General features: G+C 41.2%; 1 protein-coding gene across 1 annotated transcript; it reads right to left on the reverse strand.

Moving 5' to 3' along the window:
* Positions 1-3,662: 3,662 nt before the first annotated feature.
* On the reverse strand, positions 3,663-16,933 carry GPR26 (G protein-coupled receptor 26; the record flags this gene model as incomplete). The annotated part of the gene is made up of 3 exons (XM_080621524.1): positions 3,663-3,894; positions 11,404-11,517; positions 16,266-16,933. The coding sequence occupies 3 exons, from the start codon at positions 16,931-16,933 to the stop codon at positions 3,663-3,665; spliced, it is 1,014 nt and encodes a 337-aa protein (XP_080477650.1).
* Positions 16,934-19,079: the final 2,146 nt, after the last annotated feature.

Here is a 19,079-nt window from a genome sequence, read left to right on the forward strand (position 1 = left end):
AATGGAAAATCCCCCCCTTCCCCACGCACGCACACGTGTTTTTGTTAGACAAGAGAACAATTCTGCTTCATGATTGGAGATAATAAAGTACTGTGCATTACATTTATCATTATTCTAACTCACCCGAGTCACTGTTGTATAGTACATATATACTCAGCAGACAGATAGTTACTCATATCTACATTCATCACTTAGACGTACATTTTAGAAGATTTGTGCCAGTTGCCTATAAGAATTCAGCTGAATATCTGGCACCAAATGAGCCACAGAATCATATTTCTAGTATCTTACAAAGCGTCATCAGGAAATGTCAGGTATTACTTTTATTTTGTATACTGAGTCAGTTTGTCAAGCACCAGCATTCACAGCTCTTGCTTGCTTCAGATGGTAGAAATATGACAATGTGTCAGAGAGCTGATGTAAGTAAGGGGAAATTATATTTATTCTCTAAGATTAATTCTAGAAGAAAGGCACCATGAAAGAAGGATGACTTTTTAAACACATACAAAGGGAGAGATTTATTGCTCATGGTGACACATAAATCGACCAGTAACTGACTGTGATACACAAGTATAATGAGACAAGTCCAACGCTGTATTCTTCTCCGTATTTAACTAGCCATCCTAAATGTACAGTGGGTTTCATTTTGTTTCCAGGGAATTTACCTTGCTCTATTTGAATAACTGATCTGAAATTCAAAATCCTTCTGGGACTATCTTTATTGACATACAAACGTCCCATTGACTTTGGCAGCAGCTCCATATATAAGTTGACAACAGCTATGGACTTTAAAAATCGTCCTGTTGTAGTTTACTCCGGTAAAAGTGGTCTTAGTAAAACATATAACAACCCTATATAGAGTTTTTATCTTTCTAAACTCACTAATAATTTTCTAATATCCTGTATTCTTATACAAATGAGTCCTCAAAATGACTTGAATTTCTTTAGAAACAAGTATTGAACTGGGTGTTGTTACCCATTGCACCTGAGAAAATTAGGTTATGCCTAAGAAGAAAAATGATTAAGATGAGGTAGACTATTTAATCTGGAGAAGGGCTAATTTTGAATGAAGTGTAGTAAAAACTTGCTTAAAGTATGTCTCTATATTTGCGGGTACATATTATTGTAATTATGTTATTTTTTTATGACTAAAACTAATAGTTAAGCTCCTTCTTTTTTATTTACATGGTAGTTGATGATCTTCATTACATTAATTCTTCCTTTTATAAATCAGGTGACAAGTTTATATATAATCATGGTTCCTTGCAGCTGTAGGACTATGCTAAGGGCTAAAGAAAGGCTCTCCAGACTAACAGCTGAGGTATGACGCTACGTTCAGCTGATGATGGGGTGAAGCCCTTCACTGAGTTACCTGTCTGGGCTTTGAATCACAAGACAGTAACCTCAGCAGAGGACACTTTTTACAAGGTATGAAAGAATACATAATGTCTGTTCTATCAAAGACTTCTATTCATGGCAGAGTTTGCCAAATGGAGCATGCTAATGTTTGCAAACTGACTGATATTGATAATTTGAAATGAGTGATGGGGAATGTACTATTTTATCTCATTAACCTTTGCTGTCAGGGATTGTGTGGAGCTATAGGCATCAAATCTTTGCTTGGGGGACACAGGAGGTAATAACTAAAATGTAATCCCATGTTTTTAGTACTGAGGGCCTTATTTTCTCAATGTGATGCTGACCATCTTTTCTTAACATGAAAAATATAAGTAAGGATAGGTGGCAATATATTCAGCAATATCAGCTATTATTTAAGCTGTCATTGCATGCATGAATCCTAATTGATCAAGACTATTCAAAATCTGGGCATGTATTTGTTATTTACCCTCACGAAAGAAACTGTATTTTATGGCTACTAGACAACAGCTTTCTTGACCTATTCAGCAAAAATTCATTTGGTTTCTGATGTTAAGTTGCTGTTGTCTTATGGAATTTACGTCACTTTCTGTAGGAAAATTGTGCACAGATTTAAGGTCAGATTTGGTACTAACTCTTTTGCCAATCAAAATATAAAACATTTGAAATGAGTAGTTTTGTTTCTGAAAAAAAAAAATATTTAAGAGATTATGAGGAAAAAAACTTTGTTTCAAGTTGTTTTAGAAATTGAATATTCCTAAAAATCAGAGCAACAGAAATAAAGCCTGGTTCATTATTGATCTTGATATTTTACAGTTTAATTAATAAGGAAACACTTCAAAAGCTGTCTCATTTCATAGGGTGTTCACTGAATTCAGAGAGAAGTCACTGAAAATTACCCAGGAAAGTAATTCTCCGTCAGACACCAGAGGATGGCTTCAGCATCACATGTCTATATGACTGTTGTGAAGCCATCTACTAGCTGTAGTTGTGCTTCCAATGAATTAAGCCGTGTTTACAAAAATTAAGATACAATGGTGGTGTCTGAGGAAGGGTGACATGTAGGATTGGTTTTCAAAATTTTACTGGTATTTAAGCCTATATTAGCTGTAGGCTGAACTGAAGGCATAGTAAATGTTAATAACATTACTGTGCGTAGCTGTAGTCTACAGCGATAAAGATCTATACTGAAAACTTCCGAGATTTGCATGTTCAGATGTGGATTCAGATTGGATGCACCCATGGGGGGGGTGTTTATTTTTACTCTATTTGGTTTGGAAATTATACTTTTAAACTCAGCTTTAGGCTCATCTTTCCTTTAAGTAACATATCTGTAAGAAAAATTACCATGATTAGTGATATTAGAAAAAGCAATTCTGTGGTTATTTTGGCAGGTTTTGGTGTTTGGTGGGTGGTGCTGAGGGGGCTGGTGCTTTGGGCTTTCTTTTCCCCTGGGCCCAGGGCCCAGTTCTGCAGGTTTGAGCAAAATCCATCTCTTTATAGCTCAGATATACTGAAAGGTATGCAGGAGGCATCGTGACCTTTCCATCCTGTCTACCACTTCTATTTTGCTGTAATTTAATGAGGAGAAAACTAACAGTATTCTGTGGAAATTACTTAAAAAACTTAGAGAAGACAGGGCTGAAGCCAGCCATAGAGTACTTCAAAGTGATTTTTTCTTCCTTCAGTTCTACAGGATTGCTCAAAATCAGTGTATTAGAAGAGTCTGAAAGCTGCTTTGGGCACAATGAGTATCTAGGTAAAGACATTTCTATTAAGCTTTTCCTGTTGAGAGGTTTTCTATACACGACCTACTCAAAGAACTAGGTTGGGGTGGTTTTTGTAAAGCCAGGTTGGCATCTCCATTGGAGGGAGTGTTACCTGCAGCCAGTGAAAAACACACCACAAATATCCCTCTGTGACTTTTTAGAATAAACTTGTGATGGCACCAGTTTGCTCCCATTACTGTCATGAGTCCTTCTGCTGAAGACTAGCTTTTTCCCCTATATATATGTGTAACTGCTGATGGAAATCAATGGGAGATTTGTATTTGTGAAGCCTGCAGGACCACAGATCAATAACACTCTTTTAGTCAGAGGCAGGAGATACAAAGGAGCCTGCCTCCCTTAGATGCTACATGGGCTTCTGGAGGAACATGGGCTGAGCTTCAACCTGTCCAGCACTGCCTTCCGAAACCTTGACAGCTGAGGATACTAGGGATAGGCCAGTTACTTTTGTTTCCTATATATCATTTTATGTGTCTTGTAGGTCCCATACCAGGCTCCTCATTCATTCAGCTGCAATATATTCCGATTGTGCGATTCGCTCGTGAGGGCAGAGGAATTGATGGAGCTTCTTTTGAGGATCTTGTTTATGATGTCTTTCCATGTCTTCTTGTACTGATGCCGTAGCAAAGAGTACACAAAAGGGTCTGAAACAGCTTTGCTGTAAGCTAAGCACTTGGAAATGATACCCCAGTGGGAGTTGATGTGGACCGCAGAGGATAATTCAACAAGTCTGTGGAAAGAGGAAGGTTAAAAGAGTGAATATTCATATTAAAAACGTGGAAGAACAGCACTATTGTAAGGCAAAGACACCCCCCCCCAAAACACCAATTTATTCCTGGAAAACTGCAAGAAAACCAAAAGATGGCATACTCATGAAAATATAACTGTAGTCCTCCACTTATACATTTCTAACACTGCAAATGTAAACTTGAGGCCTGTTTCTCATGGATGGGACTATACATCTCTTATCAGAGTATCTTGACCTCCAAACTTCAAGGCATCCTTGACTGTATGTTTAGCTGTACATTTACTGAGTCTGGAAGCTGACTTCGGATGTGTTACCTTCTAACAGGTTCTCTTACTCATTTTCCTCAATAAATGTTGAATTGTTGGAAGAATTTAGTTCAAAATGGAATAACTCCATCAGGATATGAGACAGTCTTCAAAAGATCCCATTTATTGCTAGTAGCATATGCCTTTTGGAGTCTAGAAACTGAGTACAGATCTCTGATGTAGAGCTGGGTTTTCAACTCGTCTGTCTCACTCAGGCCATCAAGATATTTGACAAAGGGGCACCCTTCTCTGCAGGCTACTGTACCCTAGCCCTATTTGTACTGTCTATTGAACACCATTGTGGGGATCATAAATACTCTGTGGTGAGCAGGTCAACACTTCACAGAAGGTTTTCTGCTGATGAAAAAGATCACACAGCATCTACTCAAAATCATTTCCTATATAACATATCCTCAACCATTACACTTTCAGGCTTTGTGCCAAAATTTATCCATACAGACAATGTGTGTTACTTTCTGTAGTGACTCCATGGTTTTCAGTCCTAAAAAGATCTCTTGTTAGACAGTAACATTTCACTTCATTATATATTTTCTTCATTTGATGCTTTTGTGTATTTTTCTAGTGTGTGTCATAAGATCACATTTCTGGCAGCTGAAGTTCATCACAGACTTAATATAGCTCTAAAGGGAATGACAGGAATATCATGTCCCCAGATATGTTTCCAGATGACTTTCACACTTAGTGTCACCACTGAATCCATCATGCACACCAAATTTAACCACAAGTATTGTATAAAGTTATTTCTGTATAACCTAACATGATTTTTGAAATATTGATGCAAAACCACACTTTGAGCACCAAAATTTGAGATCAGGACACAAAGTGCCATTGCTTGGTCTTATGGGAGTCACGTTCCCCTACCATTAGCTGTCTAAAAATCAAGCATCTAGTCTGAACTTGTGGTTCTAGGTCCCCTCTTCAGCATCTGAGAAACACCCTCACCAGTGCTATCTGGCTTTCTTAGCCGTTCCAGCTCCTAGAGAGTTTGATTCTTGAAACGGTTTGTCTGGATCATAGGAAAAATACACAAGGAAGGAAAATGCATCTTTGGGAGACAGCATAATATATGAATTTAAAAACTATGTTTAAAGGCCAAACATTTACATTTGCAACAAATATAGCAAGACAAAACTTTTAACCCATTAGGGGATAGAGGGAGAGAGGGAAGAGCTTTACGTATTCCTCATACCTGCTCTAACACAGATAGATCACTTTATACTGGGACAGAGTATATTAACAGTGAAATATTGATATCTCCACAAGGTTTTCTCTCTCTATGTCTTTGAGCAACACTGAAGGGCAGTTCTGTTCAATATGCCTCTACAGCTGCTAAGAAACTATTGATTCTTCTAGAGGACAAACAGCTGCATGTGCTGCGATAGAGCCCCACTATGCAAGGGCAAATAAGACCTTTGCTGAAACTGTCCCCAGCAGCAGGTGCTGTCAAACCAGCTTGGAAAACACTTCAATAACTCATGTTTCTTCAGACAAAGCATCATATCCAAGGTGCATTCTGCAGCACGGTTCCTGCAGCAGCAATGGCAATGGTGTTGGTACTTCAAGCAGTTTAGGGATGAGGATTTTTTCCTTAGTCATTTTGTTCCCATTCCATAAACTTTCACTACATCATGTTGTTTAAAATAGCACTGGCAGATGGCATGGTCTGCCATCTGAGCAGATGGCATTTGAGCATGAGACCATTTGACCATCATTTGAGCATGAAAGTGGGACTAAGGAGCCTTAATTTGTTACACCACTGACTCCAAGATTCTGTCTTCTCTCCCCATTCTAGTTTGCCTAGCCTGCAAACTCCATTGCAAAAGCTCTGTATCTCCCTAGATATGTATGCTGGGCTTAGCACCATGGTCTGCACCTAGTGCTGGGCTTTAGCCACTGTCACAGTATTGGTAATTCTAATACTGAGCACAGTTTTGTGTGTCTTGTGCTAGCAGTTTATCCACTTTGTGTATCACTTTCATTGGAAACGAGGTGCACCTGTAAGATGATGCTTTTGGGTGGTGACATTAGCCAAAATACACTTTGGGCTCACAGATGGGTGAGACATTTGAGGTGACAAGGCTTTGTTGCATGAAAATAGTTGGGAACTGCTCTTGCCCCTCCACTAGTGCCACTCATCTCAGCTTTTCATCGTAAGCAGCTTTGAGATACCAAAGAACTGCCATCTGTCCATTTCTCTCTCTTTTCATCTACACCAAACAAATGTTGCTCTTTCAACCTTTCCTTGCATCTCATGGCTGATATCTTTCTTACAAAGTAGGATCGAAACCCAGACCCAATTGTCATTTACTCGTGCTGCCAGGTGGTGTGTTCATTTGGTGTGTTCTCTCTTGTTAAATAAAATGTACCTTGTGACACCCACGTTGTTATGCTTGAAAATGAGAACTTACTATTTGGAAACTGGTCATCTATTGAGTCATATTTACTTTGTAATCTACCATGAGAGATCTTTGTGATTCTTCACTTCATATATTCAATGCCTTCTTTGTATTTTGAGTTTCATCGTATTAAATTTCATCTGGTTGATTTACTTTTTACTGCACGTTTTATAGATGTGTATTTGATCGAATTCAATTAAATCCAGTGGATACCTCAAATGACCGGAATATGACAGATTTGTGCCTGAGTCTCTGTCAGTCAGCTCTACAAGATGTTAACAATCTCCATTTAAAGCACATCAAATAGACACTTCAGAGTTGCAAGGCTAGACTTGCTAATTTTACCTTCATTGACTGATCAGCTAAGCCTACACTCTTACCAACAGACTTTGAAATATTTTCCTTGATTCTGTTCCTAAAGCATCCTTGATATTTACACATTTCACGATTCTTGTATATTATTTTCGATGGTAAATTACATTTGCAGATATCAAGCCGCAAACACAGAAGCTGCGCAATTCCATTTTGTGCACAAACAATTAAATTTCAGTCTTTCAAGGCACGTCCCATACTTTATTGCCTCTGAAAGAGGGTTTTGTTTCTCATTTATGAAGGAAATTATATGCATAGCTTCAATATTCTGGAAATGTTTCAGCCAGAAAGAAGACGTTTTCAGTGAAGGAGCATTAATATTTCAGTGCTACCTGTAAATTAAATTCTAGAGTATCAGCTACATAATTTCCTATCTTGCTTTCAGAAGCCACTCTTCTACTGTCTGGTCTTCAATATCTTTTTATTTCAAAGCTCGAACATGTTTTGCTGTGATACTTGACACTTGGTACTTTGATCTCTTATGCAGATAATACACACTGAAAACCCTTTACATACACATGAAGTTAATCACTACAGTAAAATGTTTTCATGAACATGTACGCGTCCATCTGGAAGGCTCCTACAATGGCAAGATATCTGTTATGCATTACATAAACCCGCGAACTTAACTGAGTTATGCAGAAAACTCTGGATAAACCAGTCTCAAACAGGTTAAAATGTCTTGTTCAGGAGTGAAACAAAGCTGGCAGTGCATTCGGAGCTCGTAGATGATGCAGTTCTCACAAGAAGGAACTCAGTCTTTTCCTCAAGGATTTGTATCAGCTCTTGCATTCCTAATATTTCTGTGTCTAATTCAGATTCTTTTTGTCTCCACACAAGTCCCATAGTATCAGAATTATACTGTAGTTGCTTCTATTGTGCTATTGATATGAATAAGCTGACCATGAGTTTTATCTTGATGTTTATTTTACTCTATTTTCACTTTATTTGCTTGGTAGGTTGAATTCTTTGTATGCTGTCTTGCTAGTGAAAAAGCCCTATTTTAGTAATTGTTTCCTAATACAAAAAATGGCATCACAATTATCATTACCTCCTTTACTCTTAGCCAGTTTTGCATCTGAAGCGATGCGTGGATTACAACCAGACAGCTTCTGAGAAGAAGCAGTACCAATTTTGGACTCCTGTAGCTAGACCTGCAAATCCTACAAACCATTGCCTTCAGTTGTTCCTGTTCCCCACAGTTGCAAGAGCTATCTCCCAGCACAGAGATATGAAGGTAGCAAACAGAACTGGCCAGCTTGTACCAAAAGGTTTTTCCACCCAGGAGGAAAGTATGTCTACCTAACATCAGCTGAAGTTTTTGACCAGAAGGCCTCTTTCTTCAGATGTGTCAACCTAAGATTGCGTAGGAAAATCATGCATTTATATGCACAGACAGGCAGGAACATAACTTGCAGAAGAATTCTTAAGCTGTGCCTACCTGAGCAAGATCTGCATGCAGAAGGCAGGCAACCAATCTAAAAGCATAGTTGCAGTTTGCTTATCCTTGTCCCCCAGAGATGATAAAGAGAACATTAATCTTCTGCCTGTTCCACCATCCCTCTCTGTAACCTGAGGACTGGGATTATGAAATTCTTTCTGATATTACTTCAGGATTTTTAATTCAAGGCCCATTTCCGCACACATTGACAGCACCTTTTAACTTACGTATGCAAAGTTCTGTATTTCAATATGAAATACCTGGAGTTGGAAATGAATTTTAGAAATTGGTACGACTTACTTTAAGTTTTCTTATGCAAAAGCTCCTTGAGAAAGTGTTTTGAACAATGTTATTGAATTGCATAATGATAAATATAGCAAAAGAAGAGATGGCAGGAGGGTTGGAACTAGATGATCTCAAGGTCCTTTCCAACCCTAACTATTCTATGATTCTATGATACTATGTGTACTAATAGAAAATTTACAAACCAAGAAACAAGCTATGCCTAGAAATATTTACTATGGGGTAATACAACTGTCATATAAGTACAGTGGAAACACTGAAGCAAAAAGAATCAGATTCTACTTAAAGTCAGCTACTGAACTAATTAGAAGGGCATTTGCTTGATAAAAGTGGTGCCTAAACTGATTTTTACCTTAATGTAATCTGAAAAACTCTGGTTTATCTAGAGAAGAATTTATCTGGTTAGGGGTATTAGCACAACTCTGTGACTGGTTCATGGAATTGCTGGAGACAACTATTAGTTTTTAGTGTGGAAGCAGAAAGATGTTTTATAATGAAAGCTTTGATTTGCTGCTTTCACACCTCGGTACCTGAAGTACTTAAAAACACGTTTTATTTAAGCGTATTGCTGATTGGAGTTGGCTGTCCAAATGAGAAGCTGAGCAACAGACTTCATCAACTGTCTTCTGTTCACTGCCTTGAACTGACTGACTGCCTCCATCTCTGCCTCTACCTACAAAGCACTGGACATGGTCCAGAAAATACTACTTGCTTACATAATTAAGCTCAAAAGCCTCCTAGTCCCCTTGACTTCAGCATCCTCAGCCATGAATGTGAGGCATAGGGAACTCCTAGAACAGTATAGTGTCCAGCAAAGTCTCTCAAGTAGCTAAAGAGGAAATTCCCACCCCTGGCAGTGTTCAAGGCCAGACTGGACAGGGCTTGGAGCAATCTGCTCTAGTGGAAGGTGTCCCTGCCTGTGGCAGGGGTTGGAACTGCGTGAGCTTCAAGGTCCATTTCAACCAAAACCATTCTAGAATTGTATGATTCCAGAATTCCCTGTAGCTTGTTGAGCAGAACCCCCCTAGATGTTTCAGAACTGAAAAGTCCAGGAAAATGATAGCCTTTACCCTGCCTGACAAGTGTCCAAGTCTACCCCTGTGCAGGCAAGCATCTTTGTGCATTCAGAATGCTATATTTTGACTCTTCTCATCATTGCTGTCTCTGTCAAAGCTATCAGTCCTCCACAGGCTGAAGGGGAACATTTAAATGGCCCTTGTATAGACCAAACTGGGAAGGCTAAGGATTTTTCTAACCTCTCTTCTGTATCTTAAGTTTCCTGGGAAACAAATTAGGATGCCGCAGAGTTAAGAGAAGGTGAAGGAGGTCGTGCCTGTTTGTTGGACTCAGATGCCTATAGAGGAGCACAAAAATACTTCCGACAGTTCTGGTTAGAGCACTCGGCATCACTCAGGATGAAGCTTCCAGCTATTCTGGGACTGTGACGATTCTCATTAAGTTCAGAGACCCAGCATAAAATGAAAATTAACCGTTTGCAATGCTTCAATATCTTATACCCTGAGAAGCAAGGTTAAATGCCCATAATTATTAATCCTCTCATACTCTTTCAGAGTGTGTGGTACAGCGTCTTTTTATGACTACTAAGTGAAAGTGAAGGTAAATCTAGTAACACTGTTACGAATGTATTTGGAACATTGTTATAAATAAGCAACATGAATCAATTGCCTATTATTATCATGAACGTAAAACCAATGTAACATGCAGGTTTCTACTTTTACCAAGAGATTGCAAGACCTTCTTGTGAACAGTTTTGTTAGAAATAGAAATTCAAGATATTATGCTGAATTGGAAATATTTGGGGTTGGCACATGCCCATATGAAGTCTTAATTCATCTTTTTTAATGATTATTTATGATGGATCTGAGTTTGGCTGAAGTCAGCCCCAATAATTTCTGTTTGATAACATTGGAATAAGGAGACACTTTTTTCTTTCTCTATTTTGCATAGCAGCATTTCAGTTTTTCCAGAGTCTTTTAATAAGGAATGCAAGTTGTAAATTTTATTTAACAACTAGATAACACTTTTCTGGATATACTCACTTTCTAATACTTTATATTTCATTGGAGTAATTTTGTGTTTCCCACAGGAGCCATTCCCAAAGATAAACTAGCAGACAGATAGATATCTGACCATAAATCACAGGATTTTTCTTTAGCCATATAACAGAACAGCTTTGATGTTTATGACTAATAAACTCTATCCAGCCAGACAAAACTATCATTTAAGTCTGTGGACCATGTTCTCACCTCAGTTGGATCTTGTTGACCAGATTTTTACAGTCTGACCTATTCAGACAAGTATCTCTCCCTGAACAAGGGTGAGAATCTGAATAAAGCCAGCAAAATCCCATGGGCTGACTTCATAAATTAAATTACTCCCATGCAACCAACACATTGACTGGGTTGATGGGACAGAGTTTGGTCCATAGACTGCATCAGGATTGTATCACGTAAGCACTATAGCGTTTTATATAGCGGTTTTTTAGCTCAGTAAATGCAGCCTTTGTCATAAGAGTTTAAACGGTGCACATTTTTATGGGAGACTTGAATCATTTTCTAGCTCGGAGTGCCCTAATTCTCTGAGCTAAGAGTGCATCTCAGTACTCTTTTCCAGTATGTAGGTTCACACTTACCTCGTAATTACATAAGGTGCAAAACAAAGTATGAAAGTACCGATAAAGGTACTTATTTTCTTTGTTGCTCGCTGCCTCCTCCTCTTTTGTTCTTCTAGACAACGCTCTCTTACGCTGCGTGACATTCAACACAAACAAGAACATGAATCATAATATCAGGTAGCAGATTTTAATGGCTTTACTTATGGAATGATGGAAATCAATCTTTCCAGGAACTGTTGTAATCAGAGCAGTCAACACCAGGTGCACTGCATTTATGTGGGGCAATACCAAGTATTCATTGTATGATCATCCTACTCTCCAAAAACAATCACTGAGAAATACCTGCTTATACATTCATATGCACACACCCCCATTATATAGGTTTATATATAGTAAAAGTGGTGGAATTCAGCCCTGAATTCAGTTACAGCTCCTTTTTGAATTACTGCAAGCAGTATTTTGAACCCAGAGTTTGCCTCGTGTTATTCAGAGACTTGGAAAATATCCAGAGTGGGGTAGGCAGCATGCTACTTCCCTAGAAACAGCAATTCTAACATCACTACCTTAGATAGGAGAAACTTCCCAGCAAGATAAGCAATAAAACACAATGAAATAATAACAGGGACAAATCATGCTCTCAACATTCAGCACAATGTTGGAGCAATTGCTGTATCCCATAGCTGTGAACCATATGGCAATAAATCTTTTGTGCTCTGCCTGTGCTGAAGGTTCTGCAAAGCTGGGAATCGTATAATAAATCCCCAGTGCTGTGATATTCTGACTTCTCGCCTCACACCAGCCTTGATTCCCAACTAAACAGGTACAAATTAGTCACTCCCTGGGAATTTTCGCTACCTGTGGCATTTTAGGACATTAGTTTCCCTTTTGGTTTTCTCAGTGGTGGTCTCACCAGAGCACCAGAAAAGCTGGGTAAAGCCTTTGGTGTACCAGCCAGGTGATTGGAGCAGGAGCTGAGATCACATTTCCACTGCAGATAATCTCTTTTGGAATCAGCATATTAGCTTACTAAAAGGGTAATAACATCAAAACCCATCCTCCTTCTCTACTTGCTTGTGTAACTCCTGTGCTCTTTGTGCGTTTTGAGGGAAATGGATGAGTTACTCTCTTCACCAGATGGTTAGGTTGGATGGGCAGCACTGGTTGTATCTCCCAGAGCACCAGGGCGATCTGTACCTGAACAAATCCCTTTGGGAAAGGGCAAAACCAAAGCCAGACTGAGTCCTGAAACCCCTTTTTACGCATATAACAACACTGCTACGTTTTGACTCATTGCATAGATCTGGTGGTAACACAATTGCACCTCAGGCAAACTGAATGGTCTGGCCCATGTGCTGCATTTTGTAACTGCTTAGCATCAATCTCTCTGTTTTTATTATAAATTTATAACTGATGACTCATTGTCAGATTCCACACTTACATATATTAATAGCTAAGAGATTTATGGCCATACTCTTACGTTATTTGCTGTATCTACATATGTTATATCATCATCTAAACATGATCTGTTCTGAGGATCTCAGTGTGTTTCAGTGATCTATGTGGCTATGAGTCTTATATTACTTTTCGGTTCTGGTAGGGAAAATGTGTTTCCTTTGCTCTGTTTTATATATAGTATATAATGGTATACATCGTCAGTACCCGGAGCTGTTATCATGATATGCAAAATGAAATAAATTCTGGAGGAAAAGTTTGTTCTCCTAGAAATAGCAAATTGTCTTCCTGTCAAAGAATATGCATAAGTAGAATGAAAACACATCTAAATGTGTTCCATGTTCTGCGTCTGAGTTATTTGCAGCTAGAAATGACAGCTCAGAAGGAAAAAAAATCCACCTTTTCAAGAAAACCTATGTACTTTCAGTTCTGCAAGAGCTAGAGAACTTGGATTATTTTTAGGTGCAGACAGATGATCTTTGACAGCTTAACCTAAGTCCTGTGTTATTAAATTCATAGTTTCCCTGACACACAGCAATGTAGGAAAAGCAATCTCGGAAGTAGATGAAATTGGAGGGGGTGTTAGGGTGAAAAGGTGGCATGGTTTTTGTCTCTAACAGTTTCCCCAGTAACATCTTTTCCTTCCTGGCACATAGAAAGCTGTCTTTCAATCCTGGAGCTCATACATGTCTTGGGAAGTCCTGATACACTTCAACCAGTTTCTTTTGTTCAGCCTTTCCAGGTGTAGCTAATAAATACCACATCACAGGGGAAGGTATTTTATCTCACTTCTTCACATAGACAATGTACGCAGATGAGTACTCTGCTTTTGCACACACTTTCATGCACTAAGATAAGAACATACATGTGAGTTCCAGCAGTGACAATAGTAACAGAAGTGGATTATTGACTAAGCTTTTGTTTAAAGATTTTAATATCTTGGAAAATCTTGGAAATATGCCTTTGAAGGTTTGGTATTTTAAACAATATTTATGAGATGCTGGACCTTAAGATGCATATTGCTGAATACACCAAAAAGATAGCATAGATAATTTGAGTGAAGAAACACATGGGTTAAGCACTTAAGTGAGATCTTGCCCAAACCTCTCACAATACCTAGGATATCTTGGTCTTAAGAACAAAGTCAAGAAAAAAGCAGTATCCAATAAAAATGCCTAAGCTAACTTGAAAGGGCATGTGCCCTCAACATTCACACGAATCTGTGTGGTATTTAGGGGTTTCTTTTGTACTCGTCTTGAATGATCTGCAGAAGATCACTCATGTCTTTCCCAGTCACAGGTAATGAAGCCATCGGTCATAATGCCTGTCGCTGGACCCCCTTGCGGGTGGATTCTGAGTCATAGGAAGCAGAAAATTGTCTGTACACATTTCTCGGCCTTGAAACTAGCCGTGCAAAAAGCCAGAGAAGTCAGAGTAGTCTAAGGTGGGATTGCAAACTTAGTTCTCTCATGCGCATTCTCCCAGCATCCATGTCTATGCTGTTAGGTACTATGATAAACACTGAAACCACCTGTATACATATATATATCACTTCTGTAATTGAAAGGGTGCTGTTGCTATGTCAGAGCTTTATGAAAGTCACTGACTTCTGCAGGAGACCTTCAGCTTTTGTGTAGCTCTCACAGCAGGGAAGGCTATCTGAGGTCTAACCCTTGCAGTGGCGGTAGCTGTCCCAGTTAAGGCAACATCACCATAGACCATATCAGCCACCAGTTATGCAGTCTAAAAAGGAAGATAAAATTCTCCTTTCTTAGAGATAAGCATTAGAATAACCTGAAGTGAGAGATAAATAAGAGTTAGTACTACAGGTTACTCGCCTCCTCTGAAGAAAGGAGATATTAATCCCACAGCCCCATGGAATCCATCCCTTCATGCAATGACTGCAAACATCCTCAAGTTAACCTAGACCAGAAAAAATGCAGAGGAGGAGAAATAGTGTTGGGATCTTCGTCATTTTCTTAAACTTTGCTGTGCAGTCCAAGCATACTTTAAGCATTAGGCTTAATGATTGCTATTTCAAATAGTCCTGGTAGGTTTATGGCACTGTCAGGGAGTAACCACCACATCTCACAGTGTGTGCAGGAGCTCAGACCAGTTGAGGCACAGTTTAGCAACCAGACAGCACGTAGGGCAGGAGGATGTTTTTTCCTCTATGGGACTTGGTGAATAAGGGAAGATTTATACACGTTTCTCAAGAACAGTTATAGGAGTTGTCCAAAGTTCTGCTCTGCGTTCTCAGTCAAGTGAAAGATCAAACAGCTTAAGTGGAGAATTCTGAGCAAATGTTCCTGTTCCTCTAACAGTGTGCTGTCCGGCCCTGATCCTTTCAGATTTATTTCTCTTGGGCTTAGGAATCCCCAAATTATGACCTTTTTTCGAGGACAGCCACATGTGCTTTCAGTCCTGAAGCCCTGTTCTGGCTGGCTGCTAATGGAGAGAGCTGGCGTTTGCCTCCAGCTTGCAGAGCAAAGGACATCGAAGGGGGATCAGGTGGGATGTCTGGCTTGGGACTGCCTGCCCTCTTTGACTGCTCTCAGCTTTCCTCAGCTCCAGGCAGACTTCTGCCCCTGTATGAGACACCAAATCTGCACCCCTTCCAGATCCAGACATACCTATTCATGCAAGATTTATAGTTTGTGTCTAATCCCAGACGTGACTCTTGCACAGTATCCAGGACACATTCATTCCCCTTTGGAGCTTGCCTTCAACCTCTTTATCCTCCCAGCCCCCAGAGACTTTTTTCCTCCTCTGTGAAGGCACAAGCGGCTTGCTTAAAGACTGTCATTTGAAATGAACTTTATACTTCCCTTGCTTGTCATATTAACATCACTACTAATTCTGTCACTTAGCTGTAAGTATAGGCACTTGAGTGTATGCATTTTGCAGATGTTACTCCCCGACAATTCTGCCTTTAGGAAAGTTACGGAGAGCACGGCAATAGGAAAACTGCCGGCTGAAGGAGTGGGACACAGCACCCAGCTTCCCATCAGAACTCCAGCTGAAGGGACTCTGCCTGCTCCTTCTTGGGGATCCAGCAGCGTTTTGGGCTGACAGTGCCAAAAAATGCAAATCTATAGACTCCTAAATCCACCTTCGGAGACAAATGGCAGTGATCTGACCACTGTCTCAAAGGGAAGTGCATGCCCAGCCAAAACTGCCTGTTTGTTTGCTCTCCCCCCAAAACAAGCCTTTAACCAGAACAAAAAAGAGTTGCTTCTGCAGCCGGTAAAACAAATACAGGTAAAAGAAACATGCAGAATAGAAACTGACAGGCAGGATGCTTGCTTTCTCCCCCTCCCCATCCCCTGCTGTGACACAAATCAGACTGTATTTAACACCATACTGAACCCTGTCCTCGCTTCCTCTGCAACGAAGAGTCTCACTTGCTGAACACACCGGCACCTTACCTGGGATGAATGTCCACAAGCAGCACCAGGGTCTGCATAGTGATCACGTCAATCCGCTTACAGTGAAACCGTGCCACCTTCAGCACTTTTAGATATGTGAAACACAGGACTATAAGGGAGAGGAGGAAGCTGAGGGTGTGAAAGACTCCAGTGAAAATCACAAACTGTGTCCTATCCTCTGGTCTCTTGTTGTACAAGGTGCAGGAGGCATAGAGGTGATGGAAACCCACCCAGGAGAGAGAAGCTGCCACTATCGGGAACGACACCGAGTGCAACCACGTGTAGCTCAGTATGAGAGCAGCATCTCTGTACCTCATTTTGGAGTGATAACTTAGAGGGAAGACCACAGCAATCCACCTGTCAATGCTCAAAGCTGCCATGCTCAACATGGAGTTCGTGGTGAGGAAAGTCTCCAGGAAACCCACAGTGTGGCAGATCTGATCTCCTCCTGGTTGACTCTTGTAAATGATCCCAGCCAAGGTCAGGGGCATGTTCAAAACAGTCATCAACAGGTTGCAGAAGGTGAGGTTGAGGATGAACAATCCCGGGACCTGCTTGCGGATGTCAGCGCTGTACAGGAAGCACATCAGCACCAGCACGTTGGCCAGCAGGGCCACGAGCATCAGCACCACCACCACGAAAGCCAGGATCACCTCCCAGATGCTCATGGTGCGTCCAGTCACAGGAGGGACATCTCCGAAACTGCTCCGCGCCGGCACCCGGGGACCATGGTGCAAGGTGCACGCACCTCGCCCTCCTCCCCAGCCTGCTCACACTCTTGCATGCCCTCTGTATTTTTAGAAGAGCTGCAGTTTTTGTCTCCAACCTCCCCCTCCTTGCTGCTCCTTTCCACGTCAACGCTTCCCGAGACGTGCACAAAAGCACTGGGAATGCCCATCAAACTGCGAGGAGGGCTTAAAAAATATCAGCAGGACTGAACCACTGTCTCCATTCGGTCCATTGGAAGCAGAGAGGGTTATTCTGAGAAACTGCTCTCCTGAGATCCCTAATTACCAGCCTCAAGCTTGCAAGCAATTCACCGAGTGAATTGTGCTCTCCTCTCTTGCTTTCTATCTGTCTCTGTCTCTTGCTCTTTCTCTCCCCTCCCCTCTCCTCCAACCCTCACTCCCTTCCAGGCTGAATGTAACCTGCTTTTTATGATCACGGATAAAAACCCCATTAATGGATTAAAGCATGCACACTGCTGGTGATTCGCAAACGTGATTATGTCATCCCCACCCCACAACCCCTCCCCTTCTCCTTGCGACTAGACTTTCCTCAAGAGAATCCCATGCTTTCATTTAATTGATTTAGCCATTAATTTGCAAACAGCCATGTAACCGAATTCCTGCACTCCAGTGTGTTTCCTACGTCTCGGCGCATCACTTTCACAGTTGCTGCTTGCACTCAGCAAGGGGCTTTCATTTCTCTTCATTAGCTGTGCTCGAAAAGATGAGGGGAAAAATAATGGATGTATTCTGCTACTTCTCTGGGTCTGTCATTAGGCTAACCAGGATGGTTTTACTGCTCTAGTTTAGCACTTTGCAGTCCTATGTCTCCAAGCACAATGTGAAGGAGGAAAATGATTGCCTCCCTTCCTCCTGTAAAAACAGGGAAAACAAAGCCCCAAATGCCACTGTCACATGCCCAAGGGCACAGAGCAGGTGAGTGGCAGAGGCAGCAACGTGCTGCTGGTCTTGCTATTCAGTCAGGCTTTCTTCTCTTCAACAGCCTTCGCATCTTCCTAATCAAAGCCTCTTTCCCTGTGAGGGTGAGCACCCTGTGAGATCAAAACCAAGCAGCAGCTTGGCAAAGGAAATAGGAATGAGTCTGTATTGCACATAATTAAGTGTTAAAATCAAGTTTGTTTTAAAGGGCAGAGTGGGAACTGTTTTCTGCTTGCCTTTCCTGTCTCTTTAAAACAGTTTTCACGGGGAATGCTGCGAGTTTGTGAGCAATCGGGACAGCTTTCTCATCAAGGCAGCCAAGCCTTAATCCCTGCACGGCAAAAGATACCCTGCAGCACAGCTATTGTGGCTTAGTAAGTGCCTCTGCATGTGTGCAAGAGTTAGATGCTGAGGTGGATTTCTCCTCCGTGCTAGCAACCCTTGCCAGAGCCATGCCCGCTCGGTTTCCAGCAGCTATTCATTGCACTTGGATTCAGCCACTCAGTAGCAGAGCTGTCACCCTGCACCATGTCAGAGCATTGCTTGTTATAAAAAGAGCCCTTCTCTTCCACTTTGGTTTTGTTTTCTTAAACCAGGATTTAAAGGGCTAATAGAGAAAGAAGACTGTCATCAAGGGCAGACGGGAGTCTCTGGGACAGTGGAATGGGGTACAACTGCAAGCCCGCTGTCTCCAAAATATGTCCTCATGCTGGGTGGATGAGAAGAAGGACTCTGGTCTTTCCCAGTCTTTTCTTGAGGCAGTGGGCCAGAGCTACATGAGACTAACCTAAAGGTGAGCCCTTTAAATAAGAGGAGTCTTTACCCTCTTAGGAGGGGCAGGCTGAGGAGATGAGAGAGAAGATGCAGAACTTCTATATGGCATCAGGCTGAGAGAGCTGGGCTGGTTCAGCCTGGAGAAGAGAAAGGTCCTGAAGGGGAGACCTGAGAGCAGCTCCAGGGCCTAAAGGGGCTGCAGGAAAGCTGGAGAGGGGCTTGGGACAAGGGCCTGTAGGGACAGGCCAAGGGGAATGGCTTGAACCTGCCCGAGGGGAGACTGAGATGAGCTCTTAGGCAGAAGCTCTTCCCTGTGAGGGTGCTGAGGCGCTGGCCCAGGGTGCCCAGAGAAGCTGTGGCTGCCCCATCCCTG

Source organism: Psittacula echo, assembly GCF_963264785.1.
Source record: "Psittacula echo genome assembly, chromosome: 6".
NCBI lineage: Eukaryota > Metazoa > Chordata > Aves > Psittaciformes > Psittacidae > Psittacula > Psittacula echo.